Genomic DNA, 18748 nt, shown 5'->3' on the forward strand with positions numbered 1-18748 from the left:
GTGTTGAATTGGTTCACAGTGCTTTTCATGTCTACTATATCCTTCTACTTTTCTGTCCATTCATTCTATTAATTTTTGAGAGTTTGATATTGAAACTGCAACTAAACATCTTAATTTATCCACTTAAAAATAATTCTAATATATAGTAGGACTATATGTAATTTTGTTCTGTATTTTCTGTTTCCTGTAAATGTGTTATAATACTGTCATAATTAAGAGTAAAAAGGGGGGGAAAAGTTCTGATGCTGAAGGATATAATGACAGCAACAATAATGACACTGATGTGTAAGCACTTCCTTACAACAGCCCTGCTGGACAGGCAGCCCATTTGATAGGCTGAGAAGCTGAGGCTCAAACAGGTTAACTACAACTTGCCTGCTTCACTCAGCAATAACACTATTATCTCACCTCTAAATCATGATCAAACAGACCCAGAGAAAGAATCTCCTGGTAGTTAAATTTGCCCCTATCATTCCTGGGTTGGCACCTCTTGCCCATGTGAATGAGGGCCAAGAAGTTCCAGGTTTGGGAGAGCAAGCTGGGAGGTAGAAGTGGTGGGTCCCATCCCTGACTGGGGAGGGGACCGGAGCAGGCTGTTCTCTGCTGTGCCCAGGGCAAGTCCTGGGCAACAGTCTAGGAGGCAGACTGGTCAGTGTGCAAACACGGAGCTTGTGTTGGTCCCCTGAGGCCCAGAGGAAGCTCCTCAAGGGGAGCCTGAGGTCTCCTGTGGGGTGTGACTGGATATGATGGGAGGACCACCTGAACTAGAACAGATTTGGAGGTTTCTGGAACATATTCTTCTAGGATCCAGGCATCCAGGAGACCCAGAAGGAACAGGGGCAAGTCTTTCTCTCTCTTCATCTTGCCTACTGCCAGTGGGAGCTTCTAGGAGGTCTTGACCACTCTATGCTGTCTTTATCAGCTCCCCTTGTCCCTGACACCTATTTAGTAATTACAAGGCCTTTATGTTAACCTCTCTCTTGCCAATACCTGCCCCATCATGTCACAATTGCCACCATGTCATCATGTCTCCAGGTGACACTCCAACCTGAGACCTGCATCTTAACCTCTGCATACTGTTGAAGATCCCTCCCTCCCACCCCCTCACCGCTACCTGCATCGCCCAGTCCATGCTTCTGTTCCTGCTCGTTATCCAGTTTCCCACGGGCTCTCAAAGCCTCCATTTTCCAGCCTCCCTCGGGCCCTCAAAGTCTTCATTCCCCAGCATTCTCCAGGTTCTCAAAGCCTCCGGCAACCTTTCCCTGTTTATTCTCCCTAGCAACTCTTTAAAATGGCCTCAATCTGCCTGCGATGCAGGAGACCTGGGTTCGATTGCTGGGTTGGGAAGATCCCCTGGAGAAGGAAATGGCAACCCACTCCAGTATTCTTGCCTGGAGAGTCCCATGGGCAGAGGAGCCTGGCAGGCTACAGTCCATGGAGTCACAAGAGTTGGACACAACTTAGCAACTAAACCACCATCGCCGCTGCCTCAGAGAGAGTGGGTGTTGGTCAGTTTCCTGCTACAAAACTCACAAACCTACATGTGTCCACATTCTTCCTTCTTCCTATTAAAATAGCATCATGAGCCCAATCACTCCACTGTGGGCTCCAGTCACTCCACTGTGGGCTCTGATCCACTCTCCCTACCTTCCTGCTCAGGGACTTAAAGACCTACTTCTTCTCTATCAATGTGGACCCATCACATCTGTCTGGTCCTAAAGAAGCTCCTCCAGGTAGATAGTCACGAAGACCCGTGAGTCCTACCTTCTGAGCATCCATAGAACCTATCCTATAAGACTGTCCTAGCAGATACCTCCCTGTCCAAGCCCTGTCATCTGGAGATGGCATCAGTCTACCACTGGAGTCTGGCCCTCCACCCAGCTGATACCATCCTTCCCATGTTACAGTTGGGTATATAGATGATGATGTCCACTCCCTTTGGAACAAGTCCTCTGTGAGCAGAGACTGAGGCTTTCCCTGCCTCCATTTTTGCCTCTTCCTGTGAATTCTAAAATACAGTTTCAGCCAGGCCATTGCTTTCCTTATAGTCCATCACTGGATTCCTCTTGACCTCAAGAAACTGTGCTACCTGCTAAGGAGACTCTGAAGCCTGGGAGGGGCCCAGGGCTCCCCTCAGGTACGCCCTTGCCTCTTGCCTGCTAATGCTCCATGTTTCCACCACTAACAATCTCTGTGGTTCCTCAAAGGACCAGTTCTCTCGTCTCTGGGCACTTCTGCTCTTTCTTCTTTCTGGGATTCTCTTCCCAACCTCCTTAGTTTGGCCAGCTGCTTCTCATCCCTCAGAAGCTTGCTGAAATGGCACTTCTGGGGCTGGTTGGTCATTTTTTCTTACTCCTTTTCTCCTTAGACCAATCTGGCCTTCAGAGGGCAGCCAGGCGAGTCCCTAATCCCATTCTGGTTAGGTTACCACCCTAATTAAAACCTTCCCAGGTTTCTCAGTGTCCTGAGGACAAAGTCCAAATTCCTTAGCTTGGCTGACAAGACCATTTGACAGACAGGAGTTAAGAAGGAGCGATTTCGTGGGAGCAAGGTGGAGGTTTCCTGCCCCACGACTTTCATTTTCTCACGATGAGGGAGGCCAAGTTGTTTGCAGAGAGCAGTGCTGGGGGCTGCGGGGGGAGTGATGCTGGGGTGTGAAGGGACTGGAGGGAACTTGAGGGCCGTGTGGGAGCAGGAGCTGGCCTGGGAAACAGTGTAAATTGTGAACTGAGTTTCAGACCGGGCTGAGATTGGTGATGGGGAATCACGCTGACACCAGGCTGCCTGGCTCTTCAGATTTCTCTAGTAGCCACTTGCTGTGAGTGTTCATCCACAGAGGGGATTTTTGCTGGGAGGGAGGGACCAAAGGTCAGGCAGCTAGGTTGTTGGGGAGTCTGTCAAGGAGTGGGTGAGAGGATGAGTCACAGACTCTTAACCAGATGGAATGAGAAGACAGAATGGACTGTTTTAAGAGAGAGAGAGAGAGAGCGGAGGTGGTCAGTGGATAGCTGGTTGTGATGAAGACCAAGATGGGCTTTAGTGAGATGCTTTGAGCCACAACCTGGAAGCGGGAGGTTATGGGGTAGGCTTTAGTGAATGAGGAAGTATTAGCATTTTTACTGTGCCTGGGCCTCCGCCCAGCTGTTACCTTCCTTCCCATGTTATAATTGGGTGTATAGATGATGACTTCCACTGCCCTTTGGAATAGGTCCTCTGTGGGCAGGAGCCATGCTCCTCATGTAGCGTCCGTCCCAGGAGAGTCTGACACGGCCTGACCCATGGTAACTGCAAATCCAGACATTTTCATATGTAACTCTTCCCCCTCCTGATTTTCCATGTTTCTGTTTTCCTTTAGTTTCATGAAAGAAATTTTGTGAAAGAATCTAATCTCATCTCAGCTGAAAAAAAACCCAGGATGTAATCCCCATTTTACAGGATGGAGAGGCATTCAGTGGTTCTCTGATGGCCCAGGAGTTGGGTGAGAGTGAGAGTCCCCTCTCGGGAGCCCCGGAAGAATGAGTTACTGGGGCAGATGGTGTGGGGCCTCAGGAGGGAAAGATTCAGGGCCTACAGCAGACAGTGGTATAACCTCCCACCTTTCCCACTTCTAGGAGGGTCTCCATGAGCTGAGTCCTTAGTCCACCCATCCACACCCTACTACGTGCTGGGCTAGGAACACATGGATGAGCTGGACACAGACCCTGCCAGAAGGAGATCACCGTCTGGTTAAGGGGATAGATTCACAGAGAAAGAACTGCAGGCTGGTGTCTACAATGGAGGGTTTGGCCATAGCAAAGGGAACTTGCTAGTGTAGGGAAAGAGGGTCAGGGAAGACTCCCGAGAACATGGCTTCCTAGAGCCCAGGGTCTTGACAAGTGCCACGACAGGAGGAGGGAGCCATGAAGCCTGGGAAGATGGCGAGGAAATGGTGAGTCACGCTGATGCTGCGCCATGGCTGGCTCATGGGTGCGTTGAGGAGAGGGAGGCCAGTCCTGTCAGGGAGTCTGCACGTTAGCCTGCAAAAACAGGGGGGACTTTGGCACCTGAAGTCTTTAACCTGGATGCTGGGTGAAGGGTGAGACCGGGAGCTAGTTCAAAGTAGAGAGGAGAGGGGCTCACATTTGAATATGTGGAGTCTGAGATGCCCACGATATTCCCCGTGCTCCTCGACTTGCCTATTCTCTCTGCCCACGTTGTTCCCTGCCACGGCTGGCAACACCCTTCCCCTCATCCATCAGCTCAGCGTTTTCTCCAGGAAACTGCCTTGATCTTGGCAGCTGAAAGCGATTTTCCTGTCAGAGCTTCTGTAGCTCCACATTTAACACCTCTTAGGCAGCACATCTGCCCAGCTTTCCCACCGCTCCTGGTTTCCTCGGTAGGGGTATCCCATGGTCTTCACCTTGTGAAGCAGGAAGTGATGAAACAATAACTCAGGCAACGAGTGTCCCTGCACCCACAGAGGGACCACCCACAGCCCTTTCAGGGCTGACCTTAAGCAGGAAGAGACTTATGCTCCAGCGGGCATCCAACACTCCTCCCATGCCTGGGAACCCAGAGGTAGGCCAGCTGGTGCTGCGATTACACAGACCAGGATGTTCTGGTTTCAGAGGTGGGGTTGGGAGCTGCAGCCTCTGGAGAAGCCAGGTGATAAAACCTAAATACTCAGGCTTCATGTGAAACCAACACCTAAGCAGATGAGGACTCATCAGCCTCCCCGCCCACACCGCCTTCTCCCTGGGACCGAGGCCTGCCACCTTCCTGAGGGTGAGCATCCCCTCACTCTTCCCCTCTCCAGCTTTCTAGTACCTATGCGGAGAAGCCATAGGCCCAGCTGACGACAGCTTCAAGGTTCCTCTGTTAGCCTGAGAGAGGCACAAAGTGCTCCTTTTGGGTGGGATGGCTGGGGGTGGGGGGGGTGGGGGGGAAGGGGCAGGGCCAAGGGAAGGGATGGTTTCTAAGGGAGATGCTTAAAGGCAATACTAGTAATAGCAGCCACCACTTTTATTGCACACCTGCCATGTGCCTGGCCCTTCCACACATCATCTCATTTGATCCTAACAATTGATGACCATGACTGTTTCTCTTAAGAGACTGGGGCTCAGAGAGGTTAAGCCACTTGCCCAAAGCCCTCAGCTGGTGAGTGGTAGAGGGGGCTCTGTCCCCAGGCCTGTCACACCAGGGCCTGTGTTCTATCCACTTCACCACCACTCACTCTCCTGGACGAAGAGGGCTCACTTTGCAGTCTCTGGGGGTGAGCAGCGACCTCTCCTGGGGAAACAGGTGATGGGTGTTACAGGCAGGGCTGGCTCTCAGAGGTGTTAGGAACAGGGGTCAAGAATCTTCAGGGATCCCAGACCCTTCTCTGCCGAGAGGCTCGGAACACCGACAGACAACTCCATGAGCTCCAAGGAGAAGCAGTCCTCTCCTTGTGATGTGATGTGTGGGTGCATGCCGGCTTCTCATCACACAGTCACGCAGTCCCTCAGTGGGCTGCGCAGTCCTGGGGACACACGTGCTGTCACTATCCCCTCGGTATGCGTGTGCACACACACTTGCACACACACTCACTCATGCTCGGGCACGGTTCTGTGGAGCTGAGGGCAGGTCGGGGGAAGGAGAGCCCGGGCTAGGTCAGATGAGGCTGGCAATGCTGGACGTGGTCTCATGATGCTGACCGGCGGACAGCTGTCCTGAGATGCTGAAGATGCTGCCATTGCCGCTGCGGTCACTGCGGGTGGGGGGGGCGGCCATTCGGGTTGAGGGGCAGTGTCCGCTCACGGCCACCTGATAGAGCAGCAGGCCCAGCAGTAAGAGTGCACCAGAGGCAGCCAGGGTGATGCCCACGGACAGCATGGCAGCCAGCGGCCGGGCCGGGGCCGGGGCAGCAGCCAGCCCGGCCAGCGTCAGGCCGGTGACCAGCAACACCAGGCCGCTGAGCAGCACCACCAAGGCGTCCGCACCTCCTCCGCTGCGCAGCAGGGCCACGTGGTGGGGCTGGCGGATGCAGTTCATGTCCTGCAGGGCCGAGCTCATCAGCTGCTTAACCAGGACCACCAGGGCCAGCAGGCAGAGTGCCGTGCCCACTGCCAGGCGCCACTCCCCCGAGCGGCTGCTGGTGGAGGACAGCAGGGCCACGCCGCCAGCCCCACAGCCCGCCACGAGGCCCACGGCCACGGCGAAGCAGAGTGCCGAGCGCCGTGGCTGCTGGGACCACCACAGCTCCACCTGCTCCGCCACCACATCCGGGGGCAGCCCCCGGCCCTGTGGGGCCCGAACCTCTCCTTCAGACATGGCTTATCTGGCACGAGTGAGGGCGGAGGGCAGCGTCAGGGGGCAGAGATGCAGGTCATGGCCTGGAGCCCCCACCACCTGCGTGGCAGCTAGAGGCCCAGAGTCCCATTCCTTGCATGGTCCAGGGTCTGGTCACCATCACCTGCTGGGGAAGAATCACACTTACTATCTCCCCAGTCCACCTGCCCCTTATGGTCTCTCCTGGGAGCCTTGGGGATGCTCCCGTGTCCCCTGGGAATCCTCCCGCATCCCCTGCAATCCCCCCCCCCCCCCAGCCACCCAAGTCCCTTCCTAGCACTTTCCCTTGGGAATGCCTCTCCAGAGACCCCAGGAGAGCTCCCTCCACCCAAAGCACCCCCAGCCCTCTAGGGAACCCCCTGCCCAACCCCTGACCTCTCTGGCTCTGGCTGTCTCAGTTGCCTGTCCCATTCCGGCTGGCCAATGGAGCTGGTGTCACAGTGGACGATGGGACTGGATGAAGACTCGCAGATAAAGCCTCATTCAGGATCTGACTCACATGGCCTCAGCTGTCACCGCTGGCTCCTGGGGGAAGGGTTAAGGGGGGGGAGGGGGGCTTATGATTTAACCCTTCTGGAACCAGCAGCCCGACCCTGCATCTTCTCTCTTGGGGCTGCGGCTCCTTCTCTGCAAGTCAGGATCTGACCCCTAACACCCTCCTTCCCCTGAGGTCCCATCCAATCTCATAGCCACAGCTGCTGGTTCCTGAATCCCCCTCTCTGCCAAACCCAGATCTCCCTCCCAAGCTCCAGACCTGTACGGTAGTAGTCACTCTGACGTCCCATAGGCACCTCTGATACAACAGGTCCCAACCCAAGCTTGTCATCTTATCCTGAACCTGCTTCTCCTTTGCGCTCCTCCCTTGGGCACGTCCTGGGGACGCCACCTCTGAACATTTTCCCATCTCATCCCTGCCCTCATCCCCTTGCTCCTGTACTTCAACTTCTGTCCCCCCACAACTCCCTCACTGCTCTTCCTGCCTTCCCCACGCTTCTCCTCTCACCGGCCCCCATGCCACGATTTCTCTAACGTGGTACAAAGGGAAGGAGGGCTCTGGACTGGCCCCCCAACTGCAGTCCCTCCACCGTGGGTGTGTGGGCGAGGGATCTTGCAGTGGTTCCTCATTGAACACGTCCTCCAGAGGCCAGTCAGAGTGACTCCCACCAGGCAAAATACAGCATTCCAGGCCCTGCCACAAGGATCCCCAGTTCACAGCAGGGCTGCTGCTGTGATGAGGGCTGGGCTGTGGGTTAGTCAGAGAGGGGTCTGCAGGAGGTTAGAGAAGCCCCCATGAGTTCACCTCTTGGAGCTCATGCTCCTAATCTGAAAAGTGAGGCCAATAACATTTATCTGGGGGGAGGGGGCATTAAAAATCTCAGGTCAGAATTTCAGTGGGAATTCTAGGGCCCGCAAAGATGCAGAGTATTCTTTCTGAATAAAAGAACCCAGCATTCTTTCATTCAATTCAGGACGAAGATTCCTGCTCTATATGGAGGACGCAGGCTCTAGGTCATTCTGAGAACGTGACTTCATGACTGTACGTGGGTTACACCCCTGATGAGGCATCCCTTGTTCCAATCCCTCAGCAGGGGCTGCGAGGCACGTGAGGTAGGAGGGGCAGCTGCAGATGCCCCCAAGGGAGGTGGGGGAGGGGCCGAGGAGGGGCCCTGGAATCAGTCCCAGCTTCCCCAGGACTGTGACTTCTCTGGTCTGAAAGTGCTTGCACAGGTGTGCTGGGACCGCGGGCCCGGGGTTGGGGGTTCTCAAGGGAAGAGCCAGTGGGAGAAGGTGGGCTGGTAGGGGTAGGGGACCATGGGGCACTCACAAGAAGCCTGGAGTTGTTGGATCCGATCCCGAGCAGTCAGGGCGGGCAGGTGGGACACTCCAGCTCCGTTTCCGGGGAGGCGCTTCACCTGCCTAACCTGCACCTAGGTGAGCTGAGGTGGGGGAGGGGGAGGAGGATCAACAGGTGTTTCCAAGGCAGAGCCTGAGCCGATTGGCTGACGTGCACTGCTCCTTCTGCTGGGCTGAGGCATTCCAGGGAAGGGAGGGGCTTCTGTCTGCTGCTGTTAGGGCTCGAACACAATTCCTAGACCTGGATAGCAGGAAGGAATGTTGTCCATCTGCCCCAGAGCCTGAGCCTGAGCCCATCCCCCAGCTCCAACCTCTGTTTAGCTTTAACTCCAGCCTGCAACCCAACCCCAAAACCCAGCTGCAGTTTTAAACCCTACCTAGAACTCCTGGATCTAACTGAGGCCTCCACCTCACATCTCAGCCCCAACTCTGAATCTCAAATCCCAATCCTAACCCCAACCCCATTTCCAAATCCAGTTCCAGTCCCAGCCCCAGATCCCAACCCCAAATCTGAATTGAAACCTCAGTTCCAAATTCTGGAATTAGGTCTTGGACTGCAACCTCATCCTTGGCCTCAAACTTGACCCATTTCTGAATGTAGCCCCCAAATTCTAACTCCAAAGTCAAATCCTTCCTCTGCCCCAAATTCCAAAACCAGTTGTCCCACAAACCCAGCCCCACTACTTCCTTGTTACTTTCCCCTGAGCAGGAGCCCCCCAAGACCCTTGCCCATTTTCCTTCTAAGCCTCAAGGGCCTGACCGAGGTAGGTTTGTCCCACGTCTTGGTCCCACTGAGGAGGCAGGGTTTGAGTGGACAGGGAGAACTGGGTAATGGCTCTTCAGGGAGAAAGCAAGGGTTCCCTTGCTTAAAACACTTGCAGAATAAACACTTGGGGATAAATGCCTTTCTCCTTCACAGGCTTACAAAACCCCTGCCATCAATACCGGCCAGTCATTTTCCTCTGGCCCCTGCCTTGCAGCCAGAATGCCTTTCTTTCAGTTATGCATGCTCTGCATTGCTCTGTCCTTCTGCTTGGTTTTTGAACTGAGTTCCCTCTCCCTGGGATATTTACAACACCCTCAACCTCAGTATGACCAACTTGAATTCTTCAGCTGAGATGTCACCTCCTCCAGGAAGCCCTCCTTGACCTCCAGGCTGGTTCAGGTGCCTCTCTGGGGTGCCCATGGCCCTGGGGCTTCCCCCGCACTGCTCTTACTGCATGTGCTAAGACTGCTGTTATTTACTAACCTGTCACCCCTCACTAGAAAAGACCCTGATGCCGGGAAAGACAGAAGGCAGGAGGAGAAGGGGATGACAGAGGGCGAGATGGTTGGATGGCATCACTGACTCAATGGACATGAGTTTGAGCAAGCCCTGGGAAATGGTGAAGGACAGGGAAGCCTGGCATGCTGCAGTCCATGGGGTCACAAAGAGTCGGACACGACTCAGTGACTGAAAAACAGCAATATCCCTCAATAGTGAGGTTCCCAGTGCATACAGGTTTAGTGCCTGTTTTGATAACCATGGTGACCTCAGCAACCAGCCCTGTGCCTGGCATGTGGGAAGTAATCAGTAAATACTTGCTGAGTGAATGAATGTGCGAACCTCTGGATGTGGGGTTTTTACGCAGGGAGCTTGGGAGATGAAGCTGGAAAGACAAGTTTGGCTCAGGTGGCACAGGGCCTTGAATGCCCTGGCGAGGCATTTGGACTCACTGGAGGTACTCATGGAGGGTTCTGAAGTATAACAAGAACTTGGGCAGAGCTCTGCTTCTGATGGGCGAATCTGGCACCACACACTGCATAATGGGTGAGGGGGGCTGGTTGGAAGTGGCTCTAGGCTGGATCGAACCCCCTGTAATACTTCCTGCTCTCTCTTCCTTCTGGTGTGTATGAAACACACAAGAAAGACAAAATCAACATTTTCATTCCAGCGTCAGCTCACAAAGTCTTATGCTGGACCCGTTCATTGCTTTGTCTGCAGAGATCATTAGGGCCTGGTCATAACTCTAGAGCAGCGTTGTCTAGTAGAAATATAACACAAGCCACATATGTAATTTAAAATTATCTAGTAACCATGTGAAAAAAGTAAAAAGAAACAGGTGAAATGAACACATTAAAATTTTTATTGAAGCCCCAGATTATTTTCATTTTACTACACAAGTGATTGAGCTATTTTAATCTTTTATTTTGTCTGTGTATTTTATACTTATAGTGCATCTCAGCTCAGACTAGCCATCTGTCTAAAGCTTTCCAGGTATGGCTTGCAGATATTTTACTGGATGGCTTCCCTTCAACGAAAAAGGGAAAGAGGCAGGCCGGACCTTGGGACAGATGTGGTTTTACTACTTTGCAAAACATTACAAAGAGTTCCCTGCCCTGGAGTGGGCATGGAGCAAGGATCTGGCAGGCTCAGTGGCTGTGTATTCCTCTTGTTCCTCTGACATTCCTTTTCTTCCTGGTTCCAGGGAGGGGCCAGTTCCAGCCAGACCTATGGTCCGGCTGTCCTGAATAGAGCTGGACAGGGTAAGTCATGAGATTCGCCCCCCACCCCACCCACCCCCGCCCCCCACCCGCTTCCTCTGGGGGTTTGAAGGGAATTTTTCTGGGTGGAGGGAGCAAAGCCTAAAAGCTTCTTCAGTTTAAACATTGATCAGGTGACACTCTGTCCTCATTATGGGTCTATCGAATAACCTGGAGTTAAGATGGACAGGCAGGCTCCTCGCAGGGCTGTTGAACTCTGTCCCCAAAGCAAAGGCCGCTGGGACAGCTCAGATGGCTGGTACTGGAGGCAGGGGGAGGAAGCGACAGTGGGCAGAGAGTGTAAGGTGTGGATCCTAACTGATCCCTTAGCCGGTGGGAGGACCCAGGAGAAGGGAGAGGCCCTGCAGCCCAGCCTCCCTGCTTGGGCCAAGTTCCCACCTCAGACTATTCTCCACCCAGTAAGCTGCAGTGATCCTGTTACTTTTGGAGCAGATAATGTCACTGCTCTGCCTCCAATGTCACCCCTCCAATGGCCTATCTTACCCAGAGAAATAGCCAGGGTCCTTCCACTGTCTCGAACGCCTTCTCTGACTGCATCCCCTGCTGTCTCTCTTCTGCTTGTGATTGCTCAGAGCCTTTGCACTGACTGTTCCCTCTGCCTGGAATGCTTTCCTCCTTTGGGCTCCCTCCCTCACCTTTCTTCAGGAAGGTGCTCCAATGTCCCCTTCTCAGGGAGCCTTCCCCCGCCATCCTGTCTGACAGGGGACTGTCGTACTGAGGGAAGTAAGACAGAGAAGGAGAAATACGGTATGACACCCCTTACATGGGGAATCTAAAGTGAAGTGACACAAATAACTTATTTACAGAACACATGCACACTCACAGACTTAGAGGAGGAACTTACGGTTGCCAGGGGGAAAAAGATTGAGGGAAGAGAGAGTGAGGGAGTTATGAACCTTATGAACAGTTATATTTAAAGTGGATGATCAACAAGGACCTACTATACAGCACAGGGACCTCTGTTCAATGTCAGGGGGCAGCCAGGATGGGAGGGGAGTCTGGGGGAGAATGGACCCATGCACATGTTTGGTTGAGTCCCTTTGCTGTCCATTTGAAACTATCACAACATTGTTAATTGGCTATATTCCAATACAAAATTAAAAATTAAAAAAAAAAATCACAGCCTTCCACATACTTCCTATCTCCCTGCCCTTAGTTCTCTGATTTCCTTTATTCTCTCATGTTTCTCCTTAGCTTTTTGCTGTCTAATATGCCATATATTCTTCTTATCTGCTTGGAATAGTGTCTGTCTACCCCACTAGAAGATAAGTTTCATGAAGAGAGAGATTTGTGTAGAGAGATCCTAGCCCCTAGAACAGGCCTGGAAATAATGGGTGTTTAGAAAACACATGGACAGTAGAGAAAATTCTGGTTTTGAAATTAGATTGACCTTGAAGGTCCCATTCCCAGCTCTAGTTGTGCAACCTTAGAAAAACAGCTTAACCTGTGTCCCAATCTCTTCATTTGCAAAACGTGGACAATAGTACTTAGTCTAAATAGCTGGGGGCGAGAATGAAGAATATAATTCATCCAGCAAACATTTACTGTTTCCCTTCTCTGGATCAGGCATTGTGCAGGTGCTGGAGACAGCAGTGAGCAAAAGCAGTCCTGTCCCTGTTAAGCTGAAAGGCGGTTGGAGGACCAAGGGCTTAAAGCACAGGTGCAACAGTAGATCTTTGATGGCTCCATCCCCTCTGCCCCCACTCCAGATTCCAGGACTGACAGTTGCTCCAGACAGACATCTTTTGGAGTATCTACCCTGCTCACAATGACCAACTTCACTCTGGGAATGAACCCCAGTAACCAGGATTCCATTCTGTGACCCAGCACCACGGGTACAGTTGATTGGATAGAAGTGAACTCCAGACTCAAGCTGTGTGTGTGTGCTAGGTCGCTTCAGCTGTGTCCAGTTCTTTGTGACCCTATGGACATTTGCAACCCCATGGACTGCAGCCCGCCAGTCTCCTCTGTCCATGGGATTCTTCAGGCACGAATACTAGAGTGGGTTGCCATGTTCTCCTCCAGCGGATCTTCCCGGCCCAGGGATCAAACACTAGTCTCTTGCGTCTCCTGCATTGGCAGACGGGTTCTTTACCACTAGCACCACCTGGGAAACCAAACAGTTGCCTTTGGCAATTTGAAGTCAGACTAGGGACTCCATGTCAGCCTTATGGCATGTACTCATGTGATGCTAAGGGTTCCCTTCTGCCAGCTGAACTAGCAACAGGAGGCTGGTCTGCAGAGAGCCAAGAATAAGAGAGGGGGGTGGTTCCAGCCAAGTCCCAGGTCTTAGTTCAAGTCCTTCTCAAGACCTGATGGTATCTCAGCTCTGAGATTCCATGGCACACTCCTACTGCTGCTGCTGCTGCTAAGTCAGTTCAGTCGTGTCCGACTCTGTGCGACCCCATAGATGGCAGCCCACCAGGCTCCCCCATCCCTGGGATTCTCTAGGCAAGAACACTGGAGTGGGTTGCCATTTCCTTCTCCAATGCATGAAAGTGAAAAGTGAAAGTGAAGTCGCTCAGTCATGACACATCCCTAGGGCTAGAAACTAAACTCTCCTTTTTGCTTAAACTGGCTAGAGTTGGTTTCTGTTATTTGTAAATAAAGAAGTGTACCCATAAGTTCTCTGTTCAGAACTAGAATCTCATGGTGCCAATTTTACTACGTTTAATACATTAGGGCATACATTTTAATACATTAGCAATACTAGTCTACACTTGCTGCCCCTGCCAAATCCCACCATGTGACATATACTAGATGAGCAATAAATACAGATTCTTTTATGTGGCTGGTCATCATAGGTGATCAGGAATGCTAGCCCTTCCTGCTGCCTGGCACACAGCACATTTCCTTCCTTGAGAATCTGCTCCCCAGTTTTGCTCAGCTGTGGAGAGTCTGATGGCATCTCAGACATGCCCTGAGAATAAGCAGGCCCCAGAACCTCCAAGGCCTAGGAAAGCTCACCCCAACAGAGCTCAAGGAGAATGAGCCCCAGAATGCTTGGTCTTGACATGCCTTCTCTCTCACCTCTCACTCCAGATCCTGAACAGTGATTGTTGGGGGTCCAAGCTGGACATGCAGATATTCCCAGGCCCCCCGGTCCCCCTTCCACACTTGCTGGGACCTGCTGGTTGGTAATGGCTTGTTATGCTTTGTAAGAAGCAATGGAGAGTCTGTGCCTCCTCTCTTTGGATCTGAGTGGGTTCTAAGACTGCTTTGATCAACAACATGGTTCCTTGCTGAATTAAATCTACAATACCTTGAAAAGTACAGTAGTACAGTATAACACCTGGCACACAGAGGCTGGCACTGAGTCAAAAGGCAAGAAGAGTTACTGACTGGAGGAGGGAGAGGAGGTGGAGATCATAAAGCTGAAGGATCATCAGCAATAGGAGACAGAGGGCAAGCTGCACTTTCACTCACACTGATGTTGACTAACTGATAAAATGTTGTATTTAATAGCGAACCACTTTTTATTCTGTGGGGTCTCTATCTTTCAGTTCAGTTCAGTTCAGTCGCTCAGTCATGTCCGACTCTTTGCTACCCCATGGACTGCAGCACAACAGGCCTCCCTGTCCATCATCAACTCCCGGAGTTTACTAAAACTCATGTCCATTGAGTTGGTGATGCCATCCAACCATCTAATCCTCTGTTGTCCCCTTCTCCTCCTGCCTTCCATCTTTCCCAGCATCAGGGTCTTTTCAAATGAGTCAGCTCTTCACATCAGGTGGCCAAAGTATTGGAGTTTCAGCTTCAGCATCAGTCCTTCCAATGAATATTCAGGACTGATTTACTTTAGGATGGACTGGTTGCATCTCCTGGCAGTCCAAGGGACTCTCAAGAGTCTTCTCCAACACCACAGTTCAAAAGCATCAATTTTTCAGTGCTCAGCTTTCTTTATAGTCCAACTCTCACATCCATACATGACCACTGAAAAAACCATAGCCTTGACTAGATGGACCTTTGTTGGCCTCTGCTTTTTAATACGCTATCTAGGTAGGTCATAGCTTTTCTTCCAAGAACCAAGTGTCTTTTAATTTCTTGGCTACAGTCACCATCTCCAGTGATTCTGAAGCCCCCAAAAATAAAGTCTGCCACTCTTCCCACTGTTTCCCCATCTATTTGCCATGAAGTGATGGGACCTGATGCCACGATCTTAGTTTTCTGAATGTTGAGCTTTAAGCCAACTTTTTCACTCTCCTCTTTCACTTTCATCAAGAGGCTCTTTAGTTCTTCTTCACTGTCTGCCATAAGGGTGGTGTCATCTGCATATCTGAGGTTATTGATATTTCTCCCGGCAATTTTGATTCTAGCTTGTGCTTCATCCAGCCCAGCCTTTCTCATGATGTACTCTGCATATAAGTTAAATAAGCAGGGTGACAATATACAGCCTTGACATACTCCTTTTCCTATTTGCAACCAGTCTGTTGTTCCATGTCCAGTTCTATCTGTTGCTTACTGACCTGCATACAGGTTTCTCAAGAGGCAGGTCAGGTGGTCTGGTATTCCCATCCCTTTCAGAATTTTCCACAGTTTATAGTGATCCATACAGTCAAAAGCTTTGGCATAGTCAATGAAGCAGAAATAGCTGTTTTTCTGGAACTCTTGCTTTTTTGATGATCCAGCAGATGTTGGCAATTTGATCTCTGGTTCCTCTGCCTTTTCTAGAACCAGTTTGAACACCTGGAAGTTCATAGTTCATGTATTGTTGAAGCCTGGCTTGGAGAATTTTGAGCATTACTTTACTAGTGTGTGAGATGAGTGCAATTGGGTGGTAGTTTGAGCATTCTTTGGGATTGCCTTTCTTAGGGATTAGAATGAAAACTGACCTTTCCCAGTCCTGTGGCCACTGCTGAGTTTTCCAAATTTGCTGGTATATTGAGTGCAGCACTTTCACAGCATCATCTTTTAGGATTTGAAATAGTTCAACTGGAATTCCATCACCTCCACTATTGTAGATTAAAAATGTTTATCTTTCTTCTGTATTATTTGTGTGAAAACTGTTACAAACCTATTATAGCACAGTACTAGATAGTTGATTGTGTTAGTTGGACACCTAGGCTAACTTTGTAGGACTTAAAACAAATCGGACTTATGAACCCGCTCTCAGAATGGAACTTGTGTATTTGTAGGGGACTTATTATAGAAACACTTGCCAGCCATGTGAGCGAGCCATCTTCCAGCCTCAGTCACCTTCCCTAGCTGATACCACTTAGAGCAGAGATAAGATGTCAAGGGAAGTCCTTCTTGAACTTCTGACCCATAAAGTGATAAACAAAATAAAGCTGTTGCTTTAAGCTGCAAAGCTTTGGTATAGCTTTAGATATAATAATAAATAACCAAAACAACTGATGATCCAGAATTTTCTAAATAAGGTGAGGGAATTTCATTCTCACAAAGGAAGGGACTATTGAAAAGAGGAAAAAAAAATCAGACTAGAAAACTATTCTAGGCTGAAAACCAGTCACGACTCTCAAACACCTGCAAATATTTTATAGTACTTGTTATGAAATATTAATGATATTTATTAATAATTGATAAACAATAATGATTATAAATATCTAATATAATGCAACTTTTATGATTTTGGGAGTAATAATTTTAGAATATTTAATCCTACATTATAAGAGACAAATGCAAATAATTTAAATCTCATTCTTGTAAATCTGTTAAAAATTAAACATGGCAAGTAATAAACTGAAGCAATAAACTATGACTATTTGTGTTGCTAAGATGAATTTTAATAGAAGGGCAAAATAATAAATATTATCTTTGGGGGAATGTGGGAGGTTAAATTCAGCAAATCCTCATATTTTCCTACCTAAAAACCTTTTAGAAAACGGGTTTTTAATCACCAAAATAAATGTATTCCTTGAGTGGGAAACATGTATGAGGTCAGTTATTCCTTAATCACATCGGTCTTTTAATTTTGAGAATAACAACAGGGATTCTGAGAAGCCCATCCTTCCCCTTTGCTCTAAAGCAACATTTAGTTTCTCTGATGGCTCCATCCTTAATGGCAATCTTCCTCTCTCTGACTCTGGAAGAGTGACCCTGAGGTTTTTCCATTTTTCTCAAATACGTTTTTCTAGCAACTCCATGTTGCTGAAATATTTTTATGCTTCTAGGGTTGCATTTCCATTAATTGTCACATGTTTGTATGTCTTCTCTCAAGAGCAGGTTCAATGAATATAGAAGTTCCTATTAATGCTGCAGTGTATCTCTTGCCCCATCCCCACGCTGCCTGAGACTCTAATAAAACCTAATGTTAATTTGTAAAACAAGCAGACGAAGCCATAGGGAGAGGTAGACACTGACGTGTGAACTCCTACAGGGCAGTGTCTTCGGTGTTGGGAGAAGAGGATGGCAGAGGTGGCTCAGCTGAGCAGCTCACCCTGTCTGGCCACCACTGATGCTAAGACTCCAGAAGAAGGGGAAGAGAGCCAAAGGATGTCTGGGGTCCAGAACGAGGGGAGCCCCCAAAGGCACAGCTGTCACACCAGCACTGAGTGGATCCCCAGAATTTAACAATAGATTGTAGGCAGAAGAGCAGAAGCAGAGTCCATATGCTAATGCCTAGGCACTGGGGTGACCAGCAGAGGCGACCGCCAGGCCCGTTCCATCAGTGAGGGGTCAACTGGCTCAAGGGAGCCTGCGAAGGAGGCGGCGGCACCAGCCGGGCAGGCAGAGTGAAGGGAAGTCTCAGCAGCAGCAGACACTCAGCAATGCCACCTAACCAACGCCAGCCAACAGTCTGGCACAGAAGCATGGGATACAGAACATGGAGACATTGGAAACAACATCTGCCAACAGACGGAAGGATAAAGAGGATGTGGTGTGTATAGACACACAACAGAATACTACTCAACCAGAAATAAGAACGAAATAATGCAGTCTGCAGCAACATAGATGGGACTAGAGGTTATCATACTAAGTGAAGTATTTCAGGCAGAGAAAGACAAGTCTCATGTGATACCATTTATAGGTGGAATCTAAAATATGACACGAATGAACTTATTTACAAAACAGAAGTAGGCTCACGGGCATAGAAAATGAACTTATGGCTACCAAAGGGGAAAGAGTTTGGGGGAGGAATAAATTAGGAATTTGAGACTGGCTGATACAAACTGTTATATATAAAACAGATAAACAATGAGGTCCTACTGTACAGCACAATATCCTGTAATAAACTATAATGGAAAAGAATAATAATAAGAATATGTATATATATGGCTTCCCAGGTGGTACTAGTGGTAAAGAACATACCTGCCAATGCAGGAGACTTAAGAGATGTGGGTTTGATCCCTGGGTCGGGAATATCCCCTGGAGGAGGGCATGGCAACCCATTCCAATTTTCTTGCCTGGAGAATCCTGTGGACAGAGGAGCCTGGCGGGCTGTGGTCCATGGGGTTGCAAAGTCCCCAAGACTGAAGTGACTTGGCATGCACACACACATGTATAACTTAATCATTATGTTAAACAGTGGAAACTAACACAACACTTTAAATCGGCTATACGTCAATCAGAAAACAACATGGAGACATAAACAAGATTGTCCCTTTGGTCCCAGATTTGCCAGCAGGAAGCTGTGCAGCTGAGAAAGCACCCTGCTGACTTGGTGGCTGAGATGCCAGGCTCTGCCTGTGTGGGGGATGCTCCCTCGGCCTGGGATTTCCCCACCTAGTCCTTCCCCATTGGACCACAGTCAGCCACGGGCTTAGGTGAGTTTAGCATCAGAGTCGTCTGCTCCTTTGACTTCTGTGTTAGATGCTGTGGGCCTCAAACTCTGTAACCTCCACCACTTGGCCCAGTGTTCTGTTTGGGTACCTCTCCAATCCTGGGTTAAGAGCACGGGATGTGGATGCCACTGGGCAAACCAGGCTGCAATCCTGACCCCGTGCCAGCTACTTTACCTCTCCTTGGTTTCTTCATCAGTAACATAAGACCCATCTTGTAGGTGAAATGTGACATCTTCATCCTAACCCATTTTTTTTTTTCTAAGCCATTTTTAAGGTGAAAAAATTGTCACCTGAACGTT

At 49.9% G+C, this 18748-nt stretch overlaps 1 protein-coding gene and 1 long non-coding RNA gene across 5 annotated transcripts; one reads left to right on the forward strand and one right to left on the reverse strand.

The window, feature by feature from the left end:
* The first annotated feature begins 2914 nt into the window (after window positions 1–2914).
* LOC133041487 (uncharacterized) lies at window positions 2915–16215 on the forward strand. 3 transcript variants are annotated; one of them, XR_009689251.1, is made up of 4 exons: window positions 2915–4764; window positions 7779–8037; window positions 10632–10689; window positions 12274–16215. It is a non-coding gene; the product is annotated as an uncharacterized LOC133041487 (long non-coding RNA). The 3 variants fall into 3 exon arrangements; XR_009689252.1 differs by having other exon boundaries at window positions 12417–16215; XR_009689253.1 differs by having other exon boundaries at window positions 7779–7917; window positions 12417–16215.
* On the reverse strand, window positions 4995–8289 carry TMEM125 (transmembrane protein 125). Of its 2 annotated transcripts, none has more exons than XM_061122192.1 (3): window positions 8135–8289; window positions 6685–6834; window positions 4995–6433 (listed from the first exon to the last, which is right to left on the reverse strand). In XM_061122192.1, exon 3 carries the CDS (start codon window positions 6289–6291, stop codon window positions 5632–5634), a length of 660 nt encoding a protein of 219 aa, XP_060978175.1. In that variant the 5' UTR covers window positions 6292–6433; window positions 6685–6834; window positions 8135–8289; the 3' UTR covers window positions 4995–5631. The 2 variants fall into 2 exon arrangements, with proteins under 2 accessions (XP_060978175.1, XP_060978176.1); XM_061122193.1 differs by having other exon boundaries at window positions 4995–6436.
* Window positions 16216–18748: the final 2533 nt, after the last annotated feature.

The sequence above is a fragment of the Dama dama genome, chromosome 20 (genome assembly GCF_033118175.1).
Source record: "Dama dama isolate Ldn47 chromosome 20, ASM3311817v1, whole genome shotgun sequence".
Taxonomy (NCBI): domain Eukaryota; kingdom Metazoa; phylum Chordata; class Mammalia; order Artiodactyla; family Cervidae; genus Dama; species Dama dama.

Excerpts from the sequence above, each read along its gene's own strand:
- TMEM125 (XM_061122192.1), bottom strand. The coding sequence starts at position 6,291 with ATGTCTGAAGGAGAGGTTCGGGCCCCACAGGGCCGGGGGCTGCCCCCG.